The 20,808-nt window shown below is 45.0% G+C and overlaps 2 protein-coding genes across 3 annotated transcripts; one reads left to right on the forward strand and one right to left on the reverse strand.

The window, feature by feature from the left end:
* Nucleotides 1-7: 7 nt before the first annotated feature.
* On the forward strand, nt 8-15,000 carry LOC133146170 (beta/gamma crystallin domain-containing protein 1-like). 2 transcript variants are annotated; one of them, XM_061269558.1, is made up of 23 exons: nt 1,245-1,535; nt 1,658-1,726; nt 1,977-3,316; nt 3,615-6,636; nt 6,732-6,896; nt 7,452-7,490; nt 7,814-7,932; nt 8,344-8,482; nt 8,695-8,834; nt 9,381-9,507; nt 9,612-9,647; nt 9,773-9,921; nt 10,009-10,132; nt 10,248-10,393; nt 11,528-11,654; nt 12,381-12,410; nt 12,496-12,608; nt 12,683-12,815; nt 13,123-13,262; nt 13,735-13,858; nt 13,941-14,099; nt 14,170-14,326; nt 14,643-15,000. In XM_061269558.1, exons 2-23 carry the CDS (start codon nt 1,679-1,681, stop codon nt 14,729-14,731), a joined length of 6,666 nt encoding a protein of 2,221 aa, XP_061125542.1. In that variant the 5' UTR covers nt 1,245-1,535; nt 1,658-1,678; the 3' UTR covers nt 14,732-15,000. The 2 variants fall into 2 exon arrangements, with proteins under 2 accessions (XP_061125543.1, XP_061125542.1); XM_061269559.1 differs by lacking the exons at nt 1,245-1,535; nt 1,658-1,726 and adding an exon at nt 8-339.
* On the reverse strand, nt 14,577-18,522 carry LOC133146172 (reticulon-4-interacting protein 1 homolog, mitochondrial-like). Its single transcript, XM_061269561.1, has 9 exons — nt 17,924-18,522; nt 17,698-17,849; nt 17,550-17,618; nt 17,352-17,476; nt 17,237-17,285; nt 17,025-17,161; nt 16,528-16,711; nt 15,936-16,031; nt 14,577-15,414 (listed from the first exon to the last, which is right to left on the reverse strand). The coding sequence occupies exons 1-9, from the start codon at nt 18,207-18,209 to the stop codon at nt 15,241-15,243; spliced, it is 1,272 nt and encodes a 423-aa protein (XP_061125545.1). The 5' UTR covers nt 18,210-18,522; the 3' UTR covers nt 14,577-15,240.
* Between the last annotated feature and the right edge of the window lie 2,286 nt (nt 18,523-20,808).

A 20,808-nucleotide genomic window follows, 5' to 3' on the forward strand; every position in this document is an offset into this window, starting at 1 on the left:
AACTGAGTCAGGATATTTTTGGATAGTGGCACAACAAACCTTGTGCGTACTTGTGCGCGCGCGCCGTAAAAGGAGGCCCCGGGGTGTGTGAGCTGGGCCGGCCAGATTCCATCGGCACACGCGCTCCCTCATTACCGCGGAAGACAAGCCACACTGCTTTCAAAAGATTGATACACTCCTAATGACACATAATAGCAACGAGCGGCGGTCGGCCGGAGCTTGAAGCCCAAGCGGTTTTGTTGCGCGAGGCGCACTAAATATTCATCAGGCGTAGCGGACACCAAGGGAGACGCGAGTTCAGTTCATGACGGCGACTTGCTGGAGACCAGTTTGATCATGGTAAGAGCGTCGAACTTGCTCGTTTGGAAAAGAATCAAGTCGATTTCTTTCGATGAATTGCGCAAGATTCCTTAGTTTTTGCACGCGTACTTTTTGCAACTTGAGTCTTATCGCGCTTGTTTTTTTACAGTCTCGCCGAAGCTACGCTGTGCAATGTCTAAACTGTAAACACGACTCGGTGTGCAATAATAATTAACAGACGCTTTCTTTGGACTGGTGAGGTGGGGGGGGGAAAAGTTGCAAGCTTTCTCTCTTCTTTGTTTCGTGAACAAATACGGTTGGGGATTAAGGGGTTAAGTTTTACTTTCTTCTAAACGGCAGACAGAGTCAAAGCGCCAAATAAAACACGTTGGGAAGAAGTTGGAACCGGTGCGTCATTTCCCCCAATGGAAAGGAGCTCTGCCTCTTGCTGCGTTCAAATGCTCGGAGGAAAAATAAAAAAAAATGTTATAACAACTAGTAATAACGCGATGAATTGTTGAAATTTCAGGCGGAAGATATTTGAAGTTGTCCTATAAATAATCTTACTATGTAAGTGAAACGCTTCTTCAGGTGGGCTTTACTGGAATATTCAATTGTGAGTTGTTTTGCCAAAACACAATCTAATTTATTGTTTACTTTTTTTTTTTTTTGGGTGGTCGGTCCAATGTTTAACCCAAATTGGGTTGTTGTTTGACGCAGCATTTTTGAAATGATGGCAATTTCATCCAAGGATTAAGAAAATGCATCTTTTAAAAGATAGACTTTTAAAAAAATACAAGCACTGACACCCATTAGGTTATTGATGTACCTTCAAGACATTTGAGAGTGTTGACATTTGCTCAACATAAACGACATACCTCGCTAAACTTTTGAAGATGAGCTTCACTGTCTGACTGGCCCAAAAATTGTTGGACCGGTTTGAGTATAGTGGAAGCCGTTAGAACAAGGCACAGTGAAGGCATCACGCAAGCACACAGCTGCATGAGCTGGAAAAGGGGGCAGAACTTCTAGCAGCAGTGCATTTCTCACATGCCACACACACTCTAGCGTTCTTGTACAGTTGTGGACGGGCTCGAGCAGATGGACTAAAATGCCACACGTTCCTCCGTCAGTTATGAGCCCGAGTGCGGAACATTGGCCGCGCTCCTTGGAGGTCAAAAAAATAAATATTGCAGGAGGAAGGAAAACTTTACAAGTGAAGTTTTGATCAAGGGGTGAGTTACTCTTAGATACAAAGTTATGGATTGATCTGTCACTTTGCTCTGGCAAAATATCCTGGATGGGATGATTTTTCTGCTCTTTTATCACTTCCATGTCTTTTTTTATTGGTCTGTAGGAGTGTATGTTCTAAAGCAAAATGTTCACAACCTACATAAAGAGTCTGAATGATATGGTATTTACCACGGTAAGCTTTCAGGTTATATGCTCTCCCGCATGTTCTTTCTATGCCGAGAGATGCATGGCCATACTAAAAAAAAAAAAAAAATGGTCTAAAGGAAAAAATCTCGTTAAACCTGCACCGCTTTCAATATGACAGTATGCGCTATATGCTCTTTTCAATTAATGCATTAAAAAAAAATGCATGTTTTATCCCCGTTATATATTGTATTAAAATGCAATTTAAGTGACTCATTGATTTGTTTCCTTTGCCATAGTCTGAGAACCCAGAGGAGCAACAGGGTCCAGGAGTCTTGGGCCGAATCGGAAGCTGGTTGTCTCCATGGAAGGGAAGGAGTCCCAAAAGTCCGACTGAAAATCCTTGCCAGCAAGCCGTTAAGTCGGAGGGAGAGCCTAGTGAGACCGAGGCGAAGAAACACAAGCGGGAGGAGAAGAAACAAAGATCCAATCCCAATTCGCTGGGTCCCGCTGGAGACATTTTCCGCTTTGGAGAAGAGGACGCCACGCAGTCTACCCACAGAGCAGACTCTGTTGTGAGCAGTAAAGTGACTCCTCCTCAAGAAGAGGAGTGTTTACTCAGAAAAAAGAAGCCAATAGGGCGAGCCAAGGAGGGCTGTCATGGTACTTCGGCGAGCGGGAATTCCGACAGGGTTGCCTGTCATTTGACGGATCTCGCCGCCGCCTCTGAGCAGGGTGTGGTATGGACCTCTGAGCGGGTTAACGACACCCAGCCTTTGACCCAGAAACCAGCACAGGCCCATCCGGTGAAGAAGCTTCACGTGTACCTGCAGGAGACCAGTGTGACTCACTGCGGGCAAGATTCTTTAACGGGGAGGGAAGTGATCCGCACCACGCAGAAAAAGCTGCCGGTATTAGCCAAGTCAAAATCACCAAAGTCGGCCAGTTTTGATTTGTCGCCGAGCTCGAGTTCAAGAGCGGACGGAAATGCAGAGGCAAATTTGAAGCCTGTGGTTGGGCCGCAGGAAGGAGTGTCACAGAAGCTACATCAAGACTGGCAGTTAGAGCTTGAACTAGACACAGAGCAAACGGAGGCTGGCAACATGGGTCGGAAGAATTCTGCTAAAAAGAAAGCAAGGAAGAACTCCCAGGGGGATGGACCGTGCAGCCCTCAGGGGAAATCGTCTCCCGATGAGCAAGCGGGTCGAGAAGGATTCCGCTCATCTGACAGCTCAATGGCCGGCCCACAGGGTGAAAGTCCACAGAGTCAAGAGCAGAGTTTAGACTCCGCCTCCAAGCAGAGCCTCACCTCAGCGGCCTCACCTGGAGGTGGAGAAAATGAGACGTCCGCTCCCAAGCACGCAGACGAATTCCTGGGCTCAAGCTCAGTCACCCAAACCCGTCTTACATGTGCCATGGAGGACGACGACAGTTTTTACAAAGTGGAGAGGAAGACAGAGACCCCGGAATCCAAACGGAGAAGTATCAAGGTTTCGCGGAGTGAAGTGAAACTTTTTTCAAAAAATGTGCCTTTGAAAGCTGAGAAAAGGATAACAGAAGAGGAGGCGGAATTCAACTTGGCGCCGGACCGAGACAAGAATGAAGCCAAGGAAAAGCCCAAAACAGAAGCTGGTCCAAGGTAAGTTTCTTTTAATTCAACGTGACTTTTCAAGATCATGAAACTAAACAATATTTAAAGTAGATGATAAAAAGAAAAAGTGACCATGATTTAACTGAACATTTGGTTAATACAATGCAACGGGCGTGGACACAAATTAAACTGACTATGATTAAGACTTTAATTATAGAGCACTTGGGGAAACAAAGTGCATTCCATAAAGTCACTTCAAACAATTTACATTTGTCAAAATGTATTTCTTATTTGACTCTGAAATGTGCATGTTTCCCGTTGATTCTAATTTTGATATCACGCGCAGGGAGCAAGACAAGAAACCCGAGGAGAAGCCAGTCCTTGGCCGAATTACAGACAAGATCAACTTATTTGAGCGCCAAGGAGCCGCGACGGGCCTCAAAAGAACTTTCCAAAGTCCGAGGAGCGCTGATGTCTCTCCTGTTCGGAACGCTAGCGGGAAACTCAAGGCTGAATTTTTGTCAGCCACGCAGAGATCAAAATCAGCTGATCGATATGCCGCCGTCAATTCCAGCCCTGCGCCGGACCAAAATGAGACTCCACCGACGGTGAAAGAGAGAGCGAGGAACTTTGCCTCAGGATCAAGCAAACATTCTGAATCAACGCTGCCTGAGAAGACGGGAATTCCCAAAAAATCCACCACATCTGTGGCAACCACTGCATTAAAGTCATCCAAACCCGAAAGTCAGGGTAAACTGGATACTAAAACAATGACAAGGATAACGCTAAAACCCGATGGACAGGATACCACTGCTGTGAGGGTGAAAGGTTCCACACCTCCAGAAAATGGCACAAAGACCTCAAAGACCGCAGATCAGGGCACGAAACCTAACACCGTAGAATTAAGTACGACAACGAAAGTCACGGGTGACAACGTAGAAGTGATCAATAGTTCACGGGCTAAAGCCGCTAGCAAATGTGGGTCTCGCTCAAAGCGAAGAAAAAGCAAGGAAGCAACCAGTCCAGATAGCGAAATTCGGGGAAGCAAGCCAGATCTAAGTCAGCGAGATGCCTCTGCTGTAAAAAGTCCGATTGATGACGCAGTTTTTCTAACACCTGATGAAGTCGAAGGCATGAAATCCAATAAACATACATCAGGAGAAGAATCTGACTTTTCCGATAAATCATCGCGTCGTGGTAGAGTCGTTGATAAATTGGTCAACAGAGTGGAGGTTCTACCAAAACCGACATCGGGCGAACCCGATGTTGCTACTTCTAACAGGAAGACGACTATTGACAAGGTTTCCATTCGTTCAACTCAAAAGGAGGCAAAGACAGAGAAAGACATTCTTCCACCCAAACAGCAAATCAAAAATGCAGCAGAGGACAAATCATCTTCCCTCTCGCAGTCAGCTGAACAGCATATCAAGCAGCCTGCCCCAGTGGCGCAGGTCCCACCAAAACCAGATGCAGAACCACCAAAACAACCTTTACTAACCACCAGACCAAAACCAGTTCGGCCCGGTAAAATAGAAACAGAACAGGCGCAGCCGCATCAAAACCTGGAATCAAAGCTAACGAGTCAGACTGAGACTAAAGTTGTGGATACATTTGAAAAGCCACAGGGTAACAACAACCGGGACGAAGACAAAAACAAAGAGGAAAGTGTCGCAATGGGTGATCAGAAAAAGCAGACGGAGAGAAAAGAGGACACAAGTGCCAATAAAGCCGAGATGGAAAACACTCAAGGCACCGCCAACCTCCCTACTTCAACACAAACTGTCAATCAAACGAATTCCGCAATGCCTGAAGTCACCGTCGTCACTCAGGAGACTGGCAAAAAGAGTTTTCAGGGGTCTTCCAAGGAAGGCAAAGTCTCTGAGAGGCCAAAAGAATCTTTGGATGGGTTCACAAGAGAACTGAAACTACCAGCAATGATAACAGAACCACAGCCCGTGGAAACCCTCGAGGGCTCTCTCCGTCAGGCCTCAACCAAAGCTGAAGGCAGTAGTGCTGGAAAGCCTGACCGAGGTACCGCCATGGTCTCTCATGACCTCCCTGGGCTGATAAGTGCACGGACTAACAATGCGGCATCTGTTAAAGAGTCGACTCATATTTCTGTTGGAAACAATGATGGCAAAAGCCAGGGCAAAGAGTCTCCAAGCTTGACGGAAAACCTAGAGGCTGCGGAAGATAAAGTCTCTAGAACAAAACCGAGTTGCCCTCAGTTTCAGGGACTAAATACAAAAGTGAGCGTAGGAGATATTCCTCCATTCAAGGGGTCGGATAAAATTCAGTCAAGATTTTCTGACAGCTGCACCGCAGGAATTGCGAAAGGGAAGGCGAAGGAGGACGTGATTGATTCAGCGAGAATCAATGGTGATCTTTCTTCACAGCTTGACAAAGTCAAAGACCAATCAGTAAATAATAAACCCACTCCAACTTCCCCAAACTCTAAAAAGCTAAACCAAGACTCGGTCCAGCAGTCGCCCCCTAAGAGACTCCATTCGCCACGTGGACTAAGCAGAGACGATTCCTCGTTTCAACAGGACGCTCCGTCGAGTTGGCTCGACGTGGACTTTCCCAAACAGAGACTTAAAGTCTCAGGACCGAAGCTCAGCGCTTCTGTCAGCGAGAGTAATCTCCTGGACAACGATGAACTGGATGACGAAAATTTCATCGAGAAGATCCAGAAGCTTTGCGCTCCCTTTTTGCTCCCGCCTCGTAAACACAACCCACTCAGGCCACCTCAGCCTCCGTTCGCAATGCCAGCGATCAAGGAAGACCATTTCGAGAAAACGTTTGACCCAGAAGAGTTCAAATTTGGGCTTAGGAAGAAGAACCGAGCCTTTGACACAGGCCCGAGCCTTTTAGCTAAGCTCCAAAACCCAGAAACCAAAAGTGTCGCTAAGCCCGCTAGGGTGAGTATAACCGACCGGTGTCTTTTGATCAGTAGTCTAGATCCTTCTCATCAAAAAGATAAGACCCCGAAAAAAGATCAGGAGAAGAGCACTGAGGAGAAAGACCTTATCGTCAAGTCTCGCTTGGAGGGGAGCTGCGTGCTGAGCAGTCTCACGAGCCCGAGTACCAGGAGAGGCAGAAACGGGGTCCAGATCAACTCTCGGGATGAATCGCCCCAGCTCAGCCCTTCATCGGAGTCGGACTCGCCGACTCCGACTACCACCGGTTCGTTTGCTGAGAATTTCAGCGTGCAACAGAGAGACCAAGTCCAGCCTACGGCGGCTGCGGTCGGTGACTCAGGTCCTCCATTTCCTTCTTTTAACGACCTCAAGCTGCCGGACTATTTAGAGAAGTACCTCCCGAGGGAACCGACAAATTCGACGCAGAGCGCGGACGGACGACCGGAGGTTTGTCTTCATGGTCTTGTCTTTGTAAAACACGTTTCAATAACGACAGCGTGGTTGTCATAGTGATATGTTTGTGGGGTTTTTTTTTCCATTAGGTTACTGCAAAAATGTCAACTGCAGCTTTGGTCACTGAAGCAAATTCAGTTACGCAACCGAGTTTGAAGCTCCCTAATACCGTGCCTCCAGTATTTGGAGATGGAAATAGAAATTCAGCTCAAACAATTCAGCAGCCTCTGACTCAGAGGATACGTACTCAACATGTAAGTATGCCGGGCAACCACGTTTTCTTTTCACTAACGAGCAAATCTGTGGTTTGTTTTTTCTCGGGAACATGATCCGCTTTTGACAGTGTTAATGAAACTACAATTTGTATGCGGCAAAGCGGCACTATTGCACCGTTTACTTGTCGTGCCAAGAGTCATCATTAGTCACAACATAAGCTTCTCTATTAACACAAACAGCGGGATCTATTGTCTCGAGGGGTGGGCGAGGGGGCGGGAGTCTTTTGGCCATTGACAAAGACGACACTGTGCTGTTGCCTACGGCTCACAATCATTTGCATTTCAAGATGTTGTGTGACAATATGAAAATCCTCATTAAGGCCTTGCCAACATTTGTTGCTTTGACCAATCGCTAGCTTAACATTTCCTCATCAATATGATTAGAATTTCCCAAATGTATTCTTGGCAGTAGCTTGAAAATGTTAACGCTAATCAGTGGCACGAAAAGCAATCCGGTCCGTCCTCCCTCGTAAATAAATGCCTTTCTGCACTTACCGTGTCACGCTAACGCTTCTGCGTTTCTTTGTCTCCTAGGCGAGGACTGCCAGAGAATTTCATAGGCGACCTGGAAAGGTTCGTACTCGCTAAACTGACTAGATTCGATTGTACTGAGTTTGGAAGGAACTCTGGAAAGACTGACTCGCTTAGCCGTGCAAACATCTGCTTTTCATATGTTGTACGAGCGGGTATAAATACATTTGAAAAAACATTTTGCTGGAATACTGGATGTGATTACTGTCATGCCAGCAAGCTGGTAAACATGCCACTTCATTACCGTGGACTGAAGTCAAAATATTTTAGCTGCATTTATATTTACATCTGCCAGGGAGGTTTGAAGAACTTTTTCATCAACAAAGACTCGACATATTTTTGGTGTCTCCCCCCCACCCCCACAGATGTTATTGTTCCAGAACCCTCAGTTCAGTGGGCAAGTCTACGAGATCTACAGGGATGTAAAAGATGCGACTGACCTGCAGTTGTCCAGTATCATCTCCGTGAAGGTCATACGAGGATGGTAAGTCGTAATCAATCAATGCACTTGAATGCTCCAGTTTGTTTTGTTGGATGTTGTTTTTTTATGCATAGCATTGTTGCCTGAAAGGATGAGACAAAGAGATAAGTCGACTGTCAATCGTCGTCCGACCAGTTCGGAATTCAAGTTTAAAGTTTTGGAATGTTGTGCTGACAGGACTCTGGGCTGGAGTTTGCTCCCTAACGCGTGTATTGTTGCAGCTTGATTCAAATCAAGACGAATAGCTCTAAACAGCGTGCCCGGCCGACTGCAGTTATTTGCTGAGGCAACCAAGAAAGAACGTGGCCAGCAGCCCGCTCAGCCTTGCAGAACAATTCCAAACAAAGAGTTGTTCAAACGGTTTGGATCGGTAAATGACTTACCTCAATCTTTTTTTATTTTTACACCTTACAGCTGGATTCTCTACGAGAAGCCCGACTTTCAAGGACGCTGTATCGCTTTGGAGGAAGGAGGCCTCGAACTGGCCAATGAGTGGTCAGAACCCGACAACACCTCGCCGATGCTGATTGGCTCCATTCGACTGGCCGTCCGCGTGAGTGATTCCACCTCATCTGACCTTTTTGATATGTTATCATGACTACACGCGGATGTCTAATAGACCAAATTGACACATTTGTATTCGCCCGACGACTAAATGTTAAAGCGGATCCTGCCACTTAATTCCAGTTCCGAGAAAGTGATTTAAGGTACGCAACATGGGGCCGGCGTTGAGAATTGCTGTTTTCTTCTATCTCCCGCCTGCAGGATTACTGCACCCCTCATATCGATCTGTTCACCGAACCGGAGGGCCACGGTCGGGTGACCCCTTACCACGATGACACCATCGAGACCGGCACATTTGGCATCCCGCTGAGCACGGCTTCCATCCAAGTTCACTCCGGGGTGTAAGTAGCTCCAAGTCGACCCCCCTCTCCCACATAGCTCAATTATTGAGATTGATCCACAGGAGAAATGGCGCACGTGTTTAATCAATAAGGACGCTCGCAATGTGACGGAAAGTCGTCACTTGCTTCCTCGTTCTTTGTCGTCTGGTGCTCGCGCAGGAATGCGTGTCGTGCCGATGCCTGTTGGTTGAGGTGGGGGGTATTTGGAAAGTGAGGAGGTGGAATGAGAGTTACTGATTAAAGGTGTGGCGGAGAAAGGAGAAAAAGTTACACCACGTGAGTGAGTGAGTGTGTGTGTGAGTCAGACATGAGACATTTTGTGTCCAACGCCTGAAGGAACTTCGTTATTTTTTCTTTTTGCATTTTTTTTGTTGGTATTATGACTCCCTAATATTTAAATTGTACCTTTAATATGCAATTTGTTAATTTTATCCTTAGGGTTTGCAAAGAACAATTTTAATAGGACCAACAGAATATTATAATGGATTTTGAGTATTTTTAAATGAATTTTATAAATGTAAATATTTTTTTTTGTTCTGCTGGCAGGTGGCTAGTATTCAGTGATCCGGGGTTCCAGGGAATGCTGGCTGTTCTGGAACCCGGCGTGTACCCTTTCCCTGAGACCTGGGGCTTCCCGTCGCCGTTTGTGGGATCTCTCAAACCCCTCAAAATGGTTTGCAGCATTTTCAAGTCATCATTTTGCATCACGAGTAGCTTCATGGATTTGGATTAATAATAGACAAAATGACGCATTGTTCATGGAATTTCTTTTTTCAGGGTGGTTTCAAAGTGGAGAACCCAAATGAAGTTAAGGTAAGGTAGCCAAATCCAAAATAGTGTTTGCTCTTACACATCCCACGGGTGTCAGAATGCTTCTCATTTACTTAGCCTACCTTTGTAAACTCTGCTGAAAAGATCATCCTTGTCGTTTTTTCCAGGCCTTGGTGTACGAGGAGCCTGGACTCCAAGGATCCTATTTGGAAATCGACAGTGATGTTTTCAGCTTTTTTGACGGCGAAGGAGCCGAAACAAACGTTGATACTCACAAGCTGAAGTCTGTGGGCTCTTTGAAGATAATTGGAGGATTGTGAGTTTTTGCTCTTTAGGTGATATTTTGCTCACCGTGGTTTCATTCTCTTCAGGCATCAAACCTGTGGCAAATATGATTTTTCAGATGGGTCGGCTTTAGCGAGGAAGCGTTTGAAGGGCAGCAGTACGTGCTGGAGGAAGGAGAGTACCTGGATTGTAGCGACTGGGCAGACTCGGGGCGGATTCTGTCACTGCGACCCATCCTGTCTGTGAGTAACTTAAATTGATTTTGATTCAGTTCCTACTTTGGGTTGAAATGTGTCGAACGGGAAACGGAACAAGTTAAAGTGATTGAGGGGAATAAAAACCAAATCTCTGTCACAGGATTTCATGTCACCGCACCTCAAAATGTTCAGCCATCGAGATTTCAGCGAGCGGGGGGTCAACATCGACCTGATCGTGCCCGTCACCAACATGGACGACACGGGTTACGGCACCAAGACGCAGTCTGTCGATGTCCTCAGCGGCATGTAAGTAGACTTTTGCGATGACGTGGGCAATTCTGTGAATGAGGTCAGATACAAGGTACACACTTGTGTTTGAACTTAGCAGCAAATTCTTGTCACACTTTGCAAGGACAGAGCAGGTGTGTGAGGAGCATTATGGGTGCCGCACCCAAGCACATGTCAACACAAGTCTTTTCCAGTCTGCCACACCTCGACTTCCTGTCTAGTTGAAGTTGCTGTTACACTCCCCTCTTGAATAAAGATAACATGGAAGAGGAGCGAGTTGTCCATGTCGTGGATGCTGTTCGACCTGCAATTCCAAAAAGAATCCGTTATTAACGATGGGGAGATATTTCTTTTCAGATGACATTAACTGTAATTCAGGACAGATGTGATTGGCAAAGTGGAAAATCTCGTTTCTGAGCTATGATCGGATTGCGCAACAAACGCGTAGGAAAATATGCAGTGGGCATTCTGATCATGCAAGGGTAATTACTCGGCCCAGTGAGAGTAAACATGAAATAAATGTAGAACATTAAGTTCGGTTGGAGAGAGGAGAGCTGTCACGACATTTTACTCTTGGATGAATAGCGTGTCTTTGGGTCGGGCAGGCACGCCCTTGTCATACCGCACTTATTTGTCGTGCCTGTGCCAGACTAGTCTTGCATGCTAGCAAGCAGAAAAGCCCCCGAAAAGTAAACAAAGCCCTCGGTTGAGGCAAAAGCAAAATTCAATGAGTCATTCCTAAACAACACACTCCGGATGTTTGCTAAGAGGAGACAGACACAGGGGAGGTTGCTGCTACCTTCAACCAGAAACATGTTGCGGTTACTTTTACGGTTTACTTTTGCCATTAGAATCAATTAATTATGGTTACTAAGCAAAGATATTCCTGATGTTATTGCTTTGGTTTGCAATATTTCTTTGTTGTGTAAAAGGACCAATTTTTTTTAGTCATATTATCTGAAATGAGCGGCCATTTAATAGGAATTTGACAATCACTTATATTACAGCCATAGTGTGACTGTGTTGGATTTATTTTTTGATTTTTGAAGGCAAATATTTAAGGAAATTCCAACAAATTAAGCTCCAGCAGCAACATATTACGCATAAACAATTTCTCTGCTTTCAGAATGATAGTTTTCATTTCTTTTTTAGCTGGGTCGTGTTTGAAGAGCCTGGTTTTTGTGGGGAGTCTTACGTTCTGGAAAAAGGCTTATATGGAAACCCAGAGGACTGGGGGGCTCTCCAAGACCGGATTGCCTCAGTAATGCCTGTCGTGCTGGTAAGACAGTCATTTTTTTTGTACTTTTTTTTAAATTAAGAGAGCAGCTGCAGTATTTTTGCTTTTCTTTTGGTGTTGTCGTTTTGTACAAGTATCATTACGTTCGACATTTCAGTAACGCTCAGTCGTTGTCAGTCAAAACGGAGCAATATTAAATACATTTTTTGCTTCACAGTTTATTAGTTTATAGGACGCTTAACTCTGCGTCAAACAAACATTTTATTTTCAAAAGTGTTTTTTATTTTTACCGTTTTTGTTGTCGACGTTGGTATTTGGACGTCACTTCGTGATGGACTTTTGAAAAGACCGCGTCGGTTTGCGCGGTAGCTTAATTGATGACGCGCGGAGAAACCACTTCCGGGTTTATGGTGCGTTTAAAGACTTCGCTTGTCGCGTAAATTCCACCGTTCGCTTCAATGACGTTGACATTCAGTGCATGTGACCTGTCACGTTGCTGCTGCTTGTCCTCATTTAACATGGGGAAGTGACACATTTTAATATTGTTAATTCTCTTGGGAAGCATGTGACACAGAAAAATCCAGAACAAATAAAATGCCTATTAAATGAGGAAAATACATGTCAGATGCTCTCGATGACTCATTTGGCTTTCTTCTCCAAAACACATGATGAGTCTCCACTGCTTTTTAGAGTAACAAGAAAAAGTGACTGTATATGACTAACAATGTAGTGAAAAAAAAAAGCTAAATAGGTCTTTTTCTATTTCAGGATGATTTTGAAAATGTGGCAAAGTTCAAAGTAAGTGATACTTGTTTATCTATGGGAGAAACTCAAGAGGGACTCACAGGCGTGTCGTAATGCGTCACGTGCTGCGTGTCCTCAGGTGCAGCTTTTCTCCGAGCCAGATTTTCAAGGGAGCGTCCTCACTTTGGAGGACAGCGTGGCTACCTTGGAGGAAGGCTTCTCTGTAGCTTCCTGCAAGGTCCTGGTGGGCAGGTGTGCATTTTAAAATGTAGACTTCACTATACTCCTTAGCGTGGCTCATTTGATTTGATGTTCATGTTTCTTAGCTGGGTGGCGTTTGAAGGCCAGAACTTCAGTGGTAGGATGTATCTCCTGGAGGAGGGGAACTACCAAGACGTGAGAGCCATGGGTTGCATCAACGCAAGTTCCACCATCCTCTCATTCCAGACTGTGGGCTTTGTAAGTTGATAGATGCTCACACGCCAGACTGCGAAATCCAAATGCTGTTTTGGACAGCCATGTATAAAAAGTAACATTAAACTGATACTTTCCAAACCTACACATTCACGTAAAAAAAAAAGTAGCGGCAAACATTTTGTAGCTGTGGGATTAACTGAGCCACACATGTTCTACTACAACTACAAAAAAAAACAAAGGTCTAAGTGTTGTCTGTTTCCATGGTAACTTTACAAAAATCTCCATTTGGCTTCGCCCGCAGTGCTCCACCCACTGTTTTTTTTTTTAACCCTCCTCTCCCACTTGGCAGGAATTCTCTCAGCCCTCCATCATTCTCTTTGAGCGTTGCGGTCTCCGCGGAAAGCGGGTGGTGCTGACTGATGCCTGTGTCAATCTTCAGCTGGCTGAGGGCTGCACCCGGGTCCAGTCGATGCTGGTGGAGGGGGGCATGTGAGTACAATCATCACAAAGCTGTCACCTAGAAACCCTGCAGGAGAAATTAAATTCAACACACAATATGTTTTCTTAAAATGAAACCCAGCGGAAGCAAATGCACTGAAAACAGCAGGGGCTCCTAAATGGAACCCTGTGGGACACCACTATATTATAGTACATGATTGAAATAATTTTGGTCCGGTTAAATTTTGGTGGGTATGCAGTTGCCAGTGGTTCTTTTTGAGCATGATAACACTCTGTCAATGATGACGTTGAAAATCTGCTGCTGATGTGTGACATTCAAGCAAGTGGTGTAAACCCTAGTTGAGGAAATACAAAAGGTGAAGTGTAGGAGAGAACTTCAGCAAGTGGCCCGATCGTTTTCTATCCCAAGTGAAACGATTATTATGTTAGTCCACAACAGTATACTGGATGTAATTAGCAGATCGGTAGCTAATTGTTGCTTTGGTTTACTTCCTGTTGTCAGGTGGATATTGTACGAGGGCATCAATTATCGGGGTGCTCAGATTTTGGTCAAACCCGGTGAGGTACCCGACTGGCACCAGTTCAGCAAGTGGAATAAAATTGGATCACTCCGCCCCCTTTTACAGGTACGTAAATCCAGACCTGCTTCATTTGCATATACACTATTTCGCTCCCCATTTCTGAGACTTTATTTTTTATTGTGTGTAGAGGCACGTGCACTTTAGGTTAAGAAACAGGCAAACGGGGCTTTTGATGTCCGTGACGGGCGATCTGGAAGAGGTCAAACTGATGCGGATTCAAGAGGCCGAGGAGACCAACGGGCTCGAGCAGATCTGGCTCTACCGCGGCGGCCATCTCCATTGCAAGGTATTCATTCGTGTGACTGGGCTAGCAGAATGTCATCGACTGACGAGAAGATGGCGCTTATGCGTTGTAGCTCCTTGAGGAGTGCTGCCTGAGTCCCAGCGGCAGTGTGACCATAGCAGGAAGCCGCGTGGGTCTCGTGCCAGAGATGGATAACCACGTGTGGAGTATCACCCCTGAAGGCTTCATCCGGTACATGCCGACTCCTGATCTGGTCTTGGAGGTGAAAGGTGAGCTTCTACTGGCTGCTCGGTCAGAAAGTACTTGAGCACTAAACTCATTTCAACTTCACCTGCTTAGTGATTTCAAGCTCGCAGGGGTAAAAGGTTTTTTTTTTCCGGAGTTGTCATTGTCAACAGTGACACCTTGTGGAATAAAAAAAAAAATCAATTGCTTTTGTTGTTTTTAGGACATGTCATTTTTAGAGTAAAACACTTTATTTTAGTCAAATGAATCTGCAAAAAAAAAAGAAATATTCCGTTTTTAACTCACACAAGCATCTTTTATTAATGCACAGCATAATGAATTCAAATATGTCTTTCACAGGAGGGCATCATTATGACAAAAACCAACTGATTCTCAACACCCTGGATCCGAATAAAGTCCACCAAATGTGGGATGTGGAAATTATTTAAGATTATTCCACACAGCAAAGCAAGCATTTGAGGACTATGTGCATTTTTGCTGCAATGTTCATGGTGGGAAGTTCTCTTAAAGAATATATTGCTGCCTTCTTAAAATACTTGACTCTCCAAGTACTACAACGCACGGTTCATGTTTTGCTTTTTCAATGAACGACTCAGTCTTTGTAAATTAACTTAAGCAGTGTTAATGTGTCTCGTGTATTTTTATTCTGAATGTCATATAACATTTTATTCAGCAATAAAACAAAGTTCTACTTTCATTCGCTCACCTTTATTGATTTTCTGTCAATTTGTTGTGTTGCGGTATAAATACTCAACAATATATTGATGTAGAATTGGTTGTGATGGATGTTTGAGATGACCTAAAAGGTTGCTCTTGGTAACCATAGTAACCTCACAGTAATAGGAAAGCACACACTCAGGTAGAGTACCTTGTTATATGCTAGAAATAGTCTTGGAGCAGGGTGGTTGAAGAATCGGCACAGCTTGGTTCTTCGTCGTTAGTTTTGCGTTACCGTTTCCTGCGCGGCGTTCTGGTGCGACTCTCGCTCCGCCCCGTCTTGCTTCTCGGCCACGTTGACGACCGTCTTGCCTCTGGCGTGGCCGCACTCCAACTTCTGAAAAGCCTGAGGCACCTGGCTGAATGGAAACTGGGCCTCCACCACTGGCAAGATCTGTCAACAAATGATGATTACATTCATTTTATGGAAAAAAAGATGGTTTTGATTTATGGCCATTTTTAAGGTCGCAATCTACAATTCATTTACGCAGCTACTGTCTGATTTAGCGGTCGAATTCCAGAATTCCCCAGGTTCCAACGAGTGAAATGCGGGGGCGGGGTATAGAATGTGATGAGGCAGGACAATCCCGAGCGGGTCCGGCCTGTTTTGGTCAGCACCTCTCGATATTAACAATGAACGGCGAGAGCGGTCATGTCGCACAGGAAAGACTTCTGACTGATAGCGACGCTTTCCCGCCACTGGTCTAAATCAGCTGCTTGCTGTAAGCCCCCCAGGACAAAAGATACAAATAGCTGCTCAGCATTGTGGGAAAAAAAAACCCATTCAGCATCTCTGAATCCACCCCCAACCCGACCCACCAGCCCAGCAGGAATGTCATGCTCGCTCCAAAACAAAGCTGAGGGGGGTCGGTTGATATTGCTAAACATGTTTTCGGTAGTGACTCGATACAGTACCTTCCCGGCATCCACCAGCTTGCTGATCTCATCCAGGCCAGGCCCATCTGGAGCGTAGAACCCCCAGCGGTAGAAGATGCCATTTGATATTATATTCTAGAATGAAAAAAAGATATATATTAATTTATGAATCAAGAGATAAAAAAAAAAAGCCTGAAATTGATTCCATTTTAAAATTCTGTTTAATCATAGAATGAAGTCCGGTCTATTTAATTGAGCGAGTAAAAGAGTTTGAACAGCAGAGGGCTCGGTTGAGCTGCGGTATGGGTGAGAGGAGCCGTGAGGGTGTGACCGCTGTGGCCGAGGCCTTCTCAACTGTCCAGCTGGTGGCTGCCATGGACAAAAGGCTTGGCAAGAAACACACATTTGCCGACAAGGAGGGAGGGGGGGGGGGTTGACATTTGGCTGCAATCTGCACAAACACCGCATACTGCTGCTTCAGCACTGGGCCGCAGGCTCGCATTAACTCCCCGCATCAGAACTAAACAGCGGGATTGGATGGTTCTAACCCATTCAACCGGATTTCATCTCAGAATTCAATGGGAAATATTGACGTCAGAGTTAGAAGTTTTTCGATTCCAATCATATGTACCTGTATGACCTTGGTGTTCAGGGTGGATCCGGCGTGAATGAGTCCTTCCAGCAGGCCAAGGGTATCCGTTTCGGAGAGCAAAGGGGTTACCAGCGTGACGTACTTGGCCCCGGACCAGGGTTTCAGCAGGCCCACCGCCCATTCCTCGGTGTCCCCGCCCACGCCGTCTAAAACCACGTCAAATCTAGCAACACAAGCGCATAAGAAGTTCCTTTTTTAATTTGCTATATTGGGGGAAATGCCACCGCGGCGCTCGTTTGTTTGGTCTTCAAAGCTGCCTTGACCAATTTTGCACTCTGGCTTTAAGACTTGGTATCCATGGAAACTAGAAAAATGAGAGGGAAAATGCGCAGGTGTATGGGGTTGACTGCGAGATGTCAGCAGAGAACATTAAGGCACTACGATAGGAATCCACTCTTTATTTTTGGAGACACCCCCTAAAATGCAGATCTGATCTTAAATGAATCACGTAAAATGATTTCAAATATGTCACGCACCTCTCCATTGTTTCGAGTTGGTCCGCCGCATCTTCCGCGGCGTAGTCCACCACCTCATCGGCTCCGAGACCTCTGACGAGTCCCTCGGCATTCTGCGAGCAAGTGACCGTAACGTGGGCACCCCAGGCCTTTGCCAACTGGCAGCACAAATGGAAAAAAACGCTGAATTAAATAAAGTGAAGCAACAAAAGTTGCTTCTTGTGATGCTTCACCTGAATTGCAAACGTCCCGACACCTCCTGATCCCCCGGTAATCAAAACTCTGAGAAAAAATAAATAAATAAATATAAAATATATATATTTTAGAAACATTAAAAGCAGAGCTTACCTTTTATTAAAGGAGTTGTCTCTGCAAAGACCACCCGCAATACCAAGTGCGGACAGCACAGTGCTGGCTACGTAGGGGATGGACGCCGCCTCCATGTGACTCAAAGATTCGGGCTTGTAGGACACCTTTTGGAGATCCCCAAACAGCAATACATTATAAACAGCTTTCTCAATATACTTGGAAAGATAGATGTAGCACCTCAAACTCTGTTAGATTGACAAACTCCGCCAGGCTGCCTTGTTGCCACGGGGGAACAGTAGCCCAAACCTGGAACATTGTGATAGATGACCACAATGCTTGATAACATCACCTGAATGTCATGCACCTAGTGGAAACCACTGTGTACCTCATCTCCTGGAACAAAGTGAGCAACCTCAGATCCACAGTCCACGACAACACCAGACACATCTCGACCCAGGATCAGAGGAAAACCACTATCATTGTCCATTATAGAAAATGGGTCCTTTCGTAGCTTCAGCATCTTAGCACCATACCCTCCTGAAATTAAGAAAGTGATGGTTAGCGAGTATTTAGCCTGCTGTTTACATGGTTTTAGTGAGTTGACCTCTCACCTCTCATGGCCACATCCAAAGGATTGAGACTGGCAGCGTGCACTTGGATCATCACCTGGCTGGACGAGGTGATCGTAGGCACCGGGATGTCGTCAGAGTACCTGAGCACTTCATTAGTGCCAAACTGGTCGATGACCCAAGCAGACATGCGGCTCTGCCCTCGCCAGGCTGAAGTGCTGACATGTTTACGGAAGCAGCGTCCACCCCCGGCGACTTGCGTTTGGGTGGAACTTTTAGCTCTGATGAATAAGTGAAACAGCCTGGTGTATGCCATTACTAAGGACATAAGCTTAAAATCGCCCTTCAGCTGACAGTACCAACAAGGTCATATTTGACACATTACCCTACTCGATGGAAGACGCCAGCCAGTATGCGCGCTGGTAGCTCAAGTTCCTCCCTTCACAGCGAGGAAGACTTTCAATACAATTGTTTTATGTCGCCAAAATTACCGAGTATAACTCACTTGCACGCACGAGTAGTAAACGATGCTGTTACGGTAGCAGAAAAGACCAAACAAAACGCTGTAAACAATGTTCCTGCTAGCTTAGTGGCTACATAAGATGTTAACCTTTCACCTTTCAGCAGCAGCGAATCACATTTCTCGATGCCAATACTCAGACCAATGGGGCCGTGAGTTTGACATGACGTCATCACCACCGTATAGTAGGTTTCTTTCTATTATTATTAAAATTTAAAATTTAAAGATTGTAGCGAGAGCCTGTTAAAATAATGTTAATTGCTCTTATTAGCTTGTTGATTACATCACAAGCATTTATTAGATTTTCTGATCATATTCTGACCAAGGAAGTCACATGTTTCAATCTGTTTACATCTGACGTCACCACCTCTCGGTAACTACTACTACAAATTATATGATTATTGTTATTATTATTAATTATTATTATTATTATTATTATTATTATTATTATTATTATTATTATTATTATTATTATTATTATTATTATTATTATTATTATTATTATTATTATTATTATTATATGAACCACCCAAATTTTAAAAACGGTGAGAAAAAAGGAGTAGGCGCTGATTGACCAATTATTATCTGTTTATCCTAATGAGTTGATTCAGCACGAAACCAGGCAACTCACAGTGCTGTCATTATGATCACAGCTCCCAGGAGAAAGAGGACGCACTGGAAACTGGGTGCTTTGTCTGCACAGGCTCATTACAGTGGGCCGGCCTGATGAATTATTACCCCTGACTGATGTTCACATAAATAGAATCCTGCTTTCCTGATTGTGCCATGCTAAAACAACCTCTTTGCCAGGTTGAGGCCTTAAATGGACTGGTTAGAATGAAATGCTCACTTAAATTTGTATATAAGATAAGCACTCATTAAATAACTTTATATTTTTCCTTTATGAATACACAGGAAAAATAAATTCACTCAACTCATGTGTGTTTACAAACTGCAATTTGACTGTTCTCAATCCTCGCAGTTGGTCGAAGTCGGACTAATCAAAGCACGCCAACATTTCTCTCGGTTGTGCAGACGTGAAAATGAGCCGCATTCATTATACAAATGTCAATGCCTGCTGCTGGAGTGGAGGAAGGAGCAGAAGGGGGGGGGGGGTCAGGCAGGTGGGCAGTGAGTCAGGTTGCAAATGAGATCCGATCTTTTAGCGCAACTTTGAACACAATGTTCTGAAGAAATTACCCTTCTTGGGTTTATTTCATACAGAATATAAAAACGTGTTCAGACAGCTGAGTAGACCCCCCCAAAAAAAGACGGTGCATTGAGCAGATGGTCCCGACGACTTCCACTCTCACGCAATATTCAACGGGCATTGTGTTGAGGATTATTCATGTCTGCTGTAGGGTCCTATCTTCTCATGTGGCCTTCTTTCAGCGCACCCTCATGCGTGTGGACGTTATTGCCGTGCTGCAAACAGGTGCCGCTGCACAGCATCAGGTGTCCTACCTAAAGGTTATACAGGGCTGGGAGGATTCGGCAAAAGTGAGGGCCAAGAGGGGGTGTCCTAGTTATGCAGTCACTCCCCGCGGTCCCTTTAGTTTGGTTGCCATGGACGGCAAGAAGGACATCGGTGCTCTAAATCGGGGATCCAACCTGATTTGCTTATTAAATCAGGTTAGCTCTGTCGCGTGTTAAACAGGCCACACGAAGAGCACAAAAGGGACAGCATCAGTGATGGCAGAGTCAATATTCATTGAATATATTGATTAAAAGCTTCTTGTGATGTTTGTGTTCACTATTGACAAAAGGAGGTGTCCAATCAGCCTCATTGTTCTCAAAAGGAAAACTAAACAGACATTTCCAGTCTGACTTAAGGCGTATGATGCAGCAGCTTTACATGAGCAGACTTTCCGTTGTTTGGTTTCCATGGCAACCAGCAGATTGGACTCCCTTAAAGCCAAGCCGGCGAATGAGCAAAAATAATTGCCGTCTGATTGGTCTAGCCACTTGCGATTGGTGAAAACAACTAAACAACTTAGATTGGAGCTGATCCACTTAAGCTGTCGGTTGATACAGCAAACCGGCGGGGCCAAAAAGGAAGTGCAAGCGGCCATCTGGCAGGAAAGACCGTTCAACTGTCCACGCCTCGAGTTTGATATACAGTAAAGGACCAACTGTTCCTAAAATCCGCTTACGCTGGATAAAGTTGGCTTATTATTTGAATTCAAAACCTGATGCGTCCACCGACAGCCGTCAAAATGGCCATTGAGGAAATAACAAGTAGTCAGAGGGAGTGTCCAGAAAATGCAGAACATACTACACCACAAAAAAAGGAGGAAGGAACATCATTGACCTATGACGTAAATGAAGAAGTGGTCGGTTTATTGGAAGCAGAAGGAAGTCAGCTTGTAAGTCAATAATACATGTGACAGTTGGTCAGTTTTATTGC

This window comes from Syngnathus typhle, linkage group LG22 (assembly GCF_033458585.1).
Source record: "Syngnathus typhle isolate RoL2023-S1 ecotype Sweden linkage group LG22, RoL_Styp_1.0, whole genome shotgun sequence".
Lineage (NCBI taxonomy): Eukaryota > Metazoa > Chordata > Actinopteri > Syngnathiformes > Syngnathidae > Syngnathus > Syngnathus typhle.

What these genes read in the sequence shown, in the direction of transcription:
- LOC133146170 (XM_061269558.1), top strand. Translation starts at nt 1,679, where the DNA reads ATGTTCACAACCTACATAAAGAGTCTGAATGATATGGTATTTACCACG. An exon ending in AGAGGATACGTACTCAACAT is followed by an intron (nt 6,897 to 7,451) that starts GTAAGTATGCCG and finishes TTTGTCTCCTAG; the next exon opens with GCGAGGACTGCCAGAGAATT. An exon ending in TTCATAGGCGACCTGGAAAG is followed by an intron (nt 7,491 to 7,813) that starts GTTCGTACTCGC and finishes CCACCCCCACAG; the next exon opens with ATGTTATTGTTCCAGAACCC.
- LOC133146172 (XM_061269561.1), bottom strand. Translation starts at nt 18,209, where the DNA reads ATGTCCTTAGTAATGGCATACACCAGGCTGTTTCACTTATTCATCAGA. An exon ending in ACTTTGTTCCAGGAGATGAG is followed by an intron (nt 17,619 to 17,697) that starts GTACACAGTGGT and finishes ACAATGTTCCAG; the next exon opens with GTTTGGGCTACTGTTCCCCC. An exon ending in TGAACACCAAGGTCATACAG is followed by an intron (nt 16,032 to 16,527) that starts GTACATATGATT and finishes TTTTCATTCTAG; the next exon opens with AATATAATATCAAATGGCAT.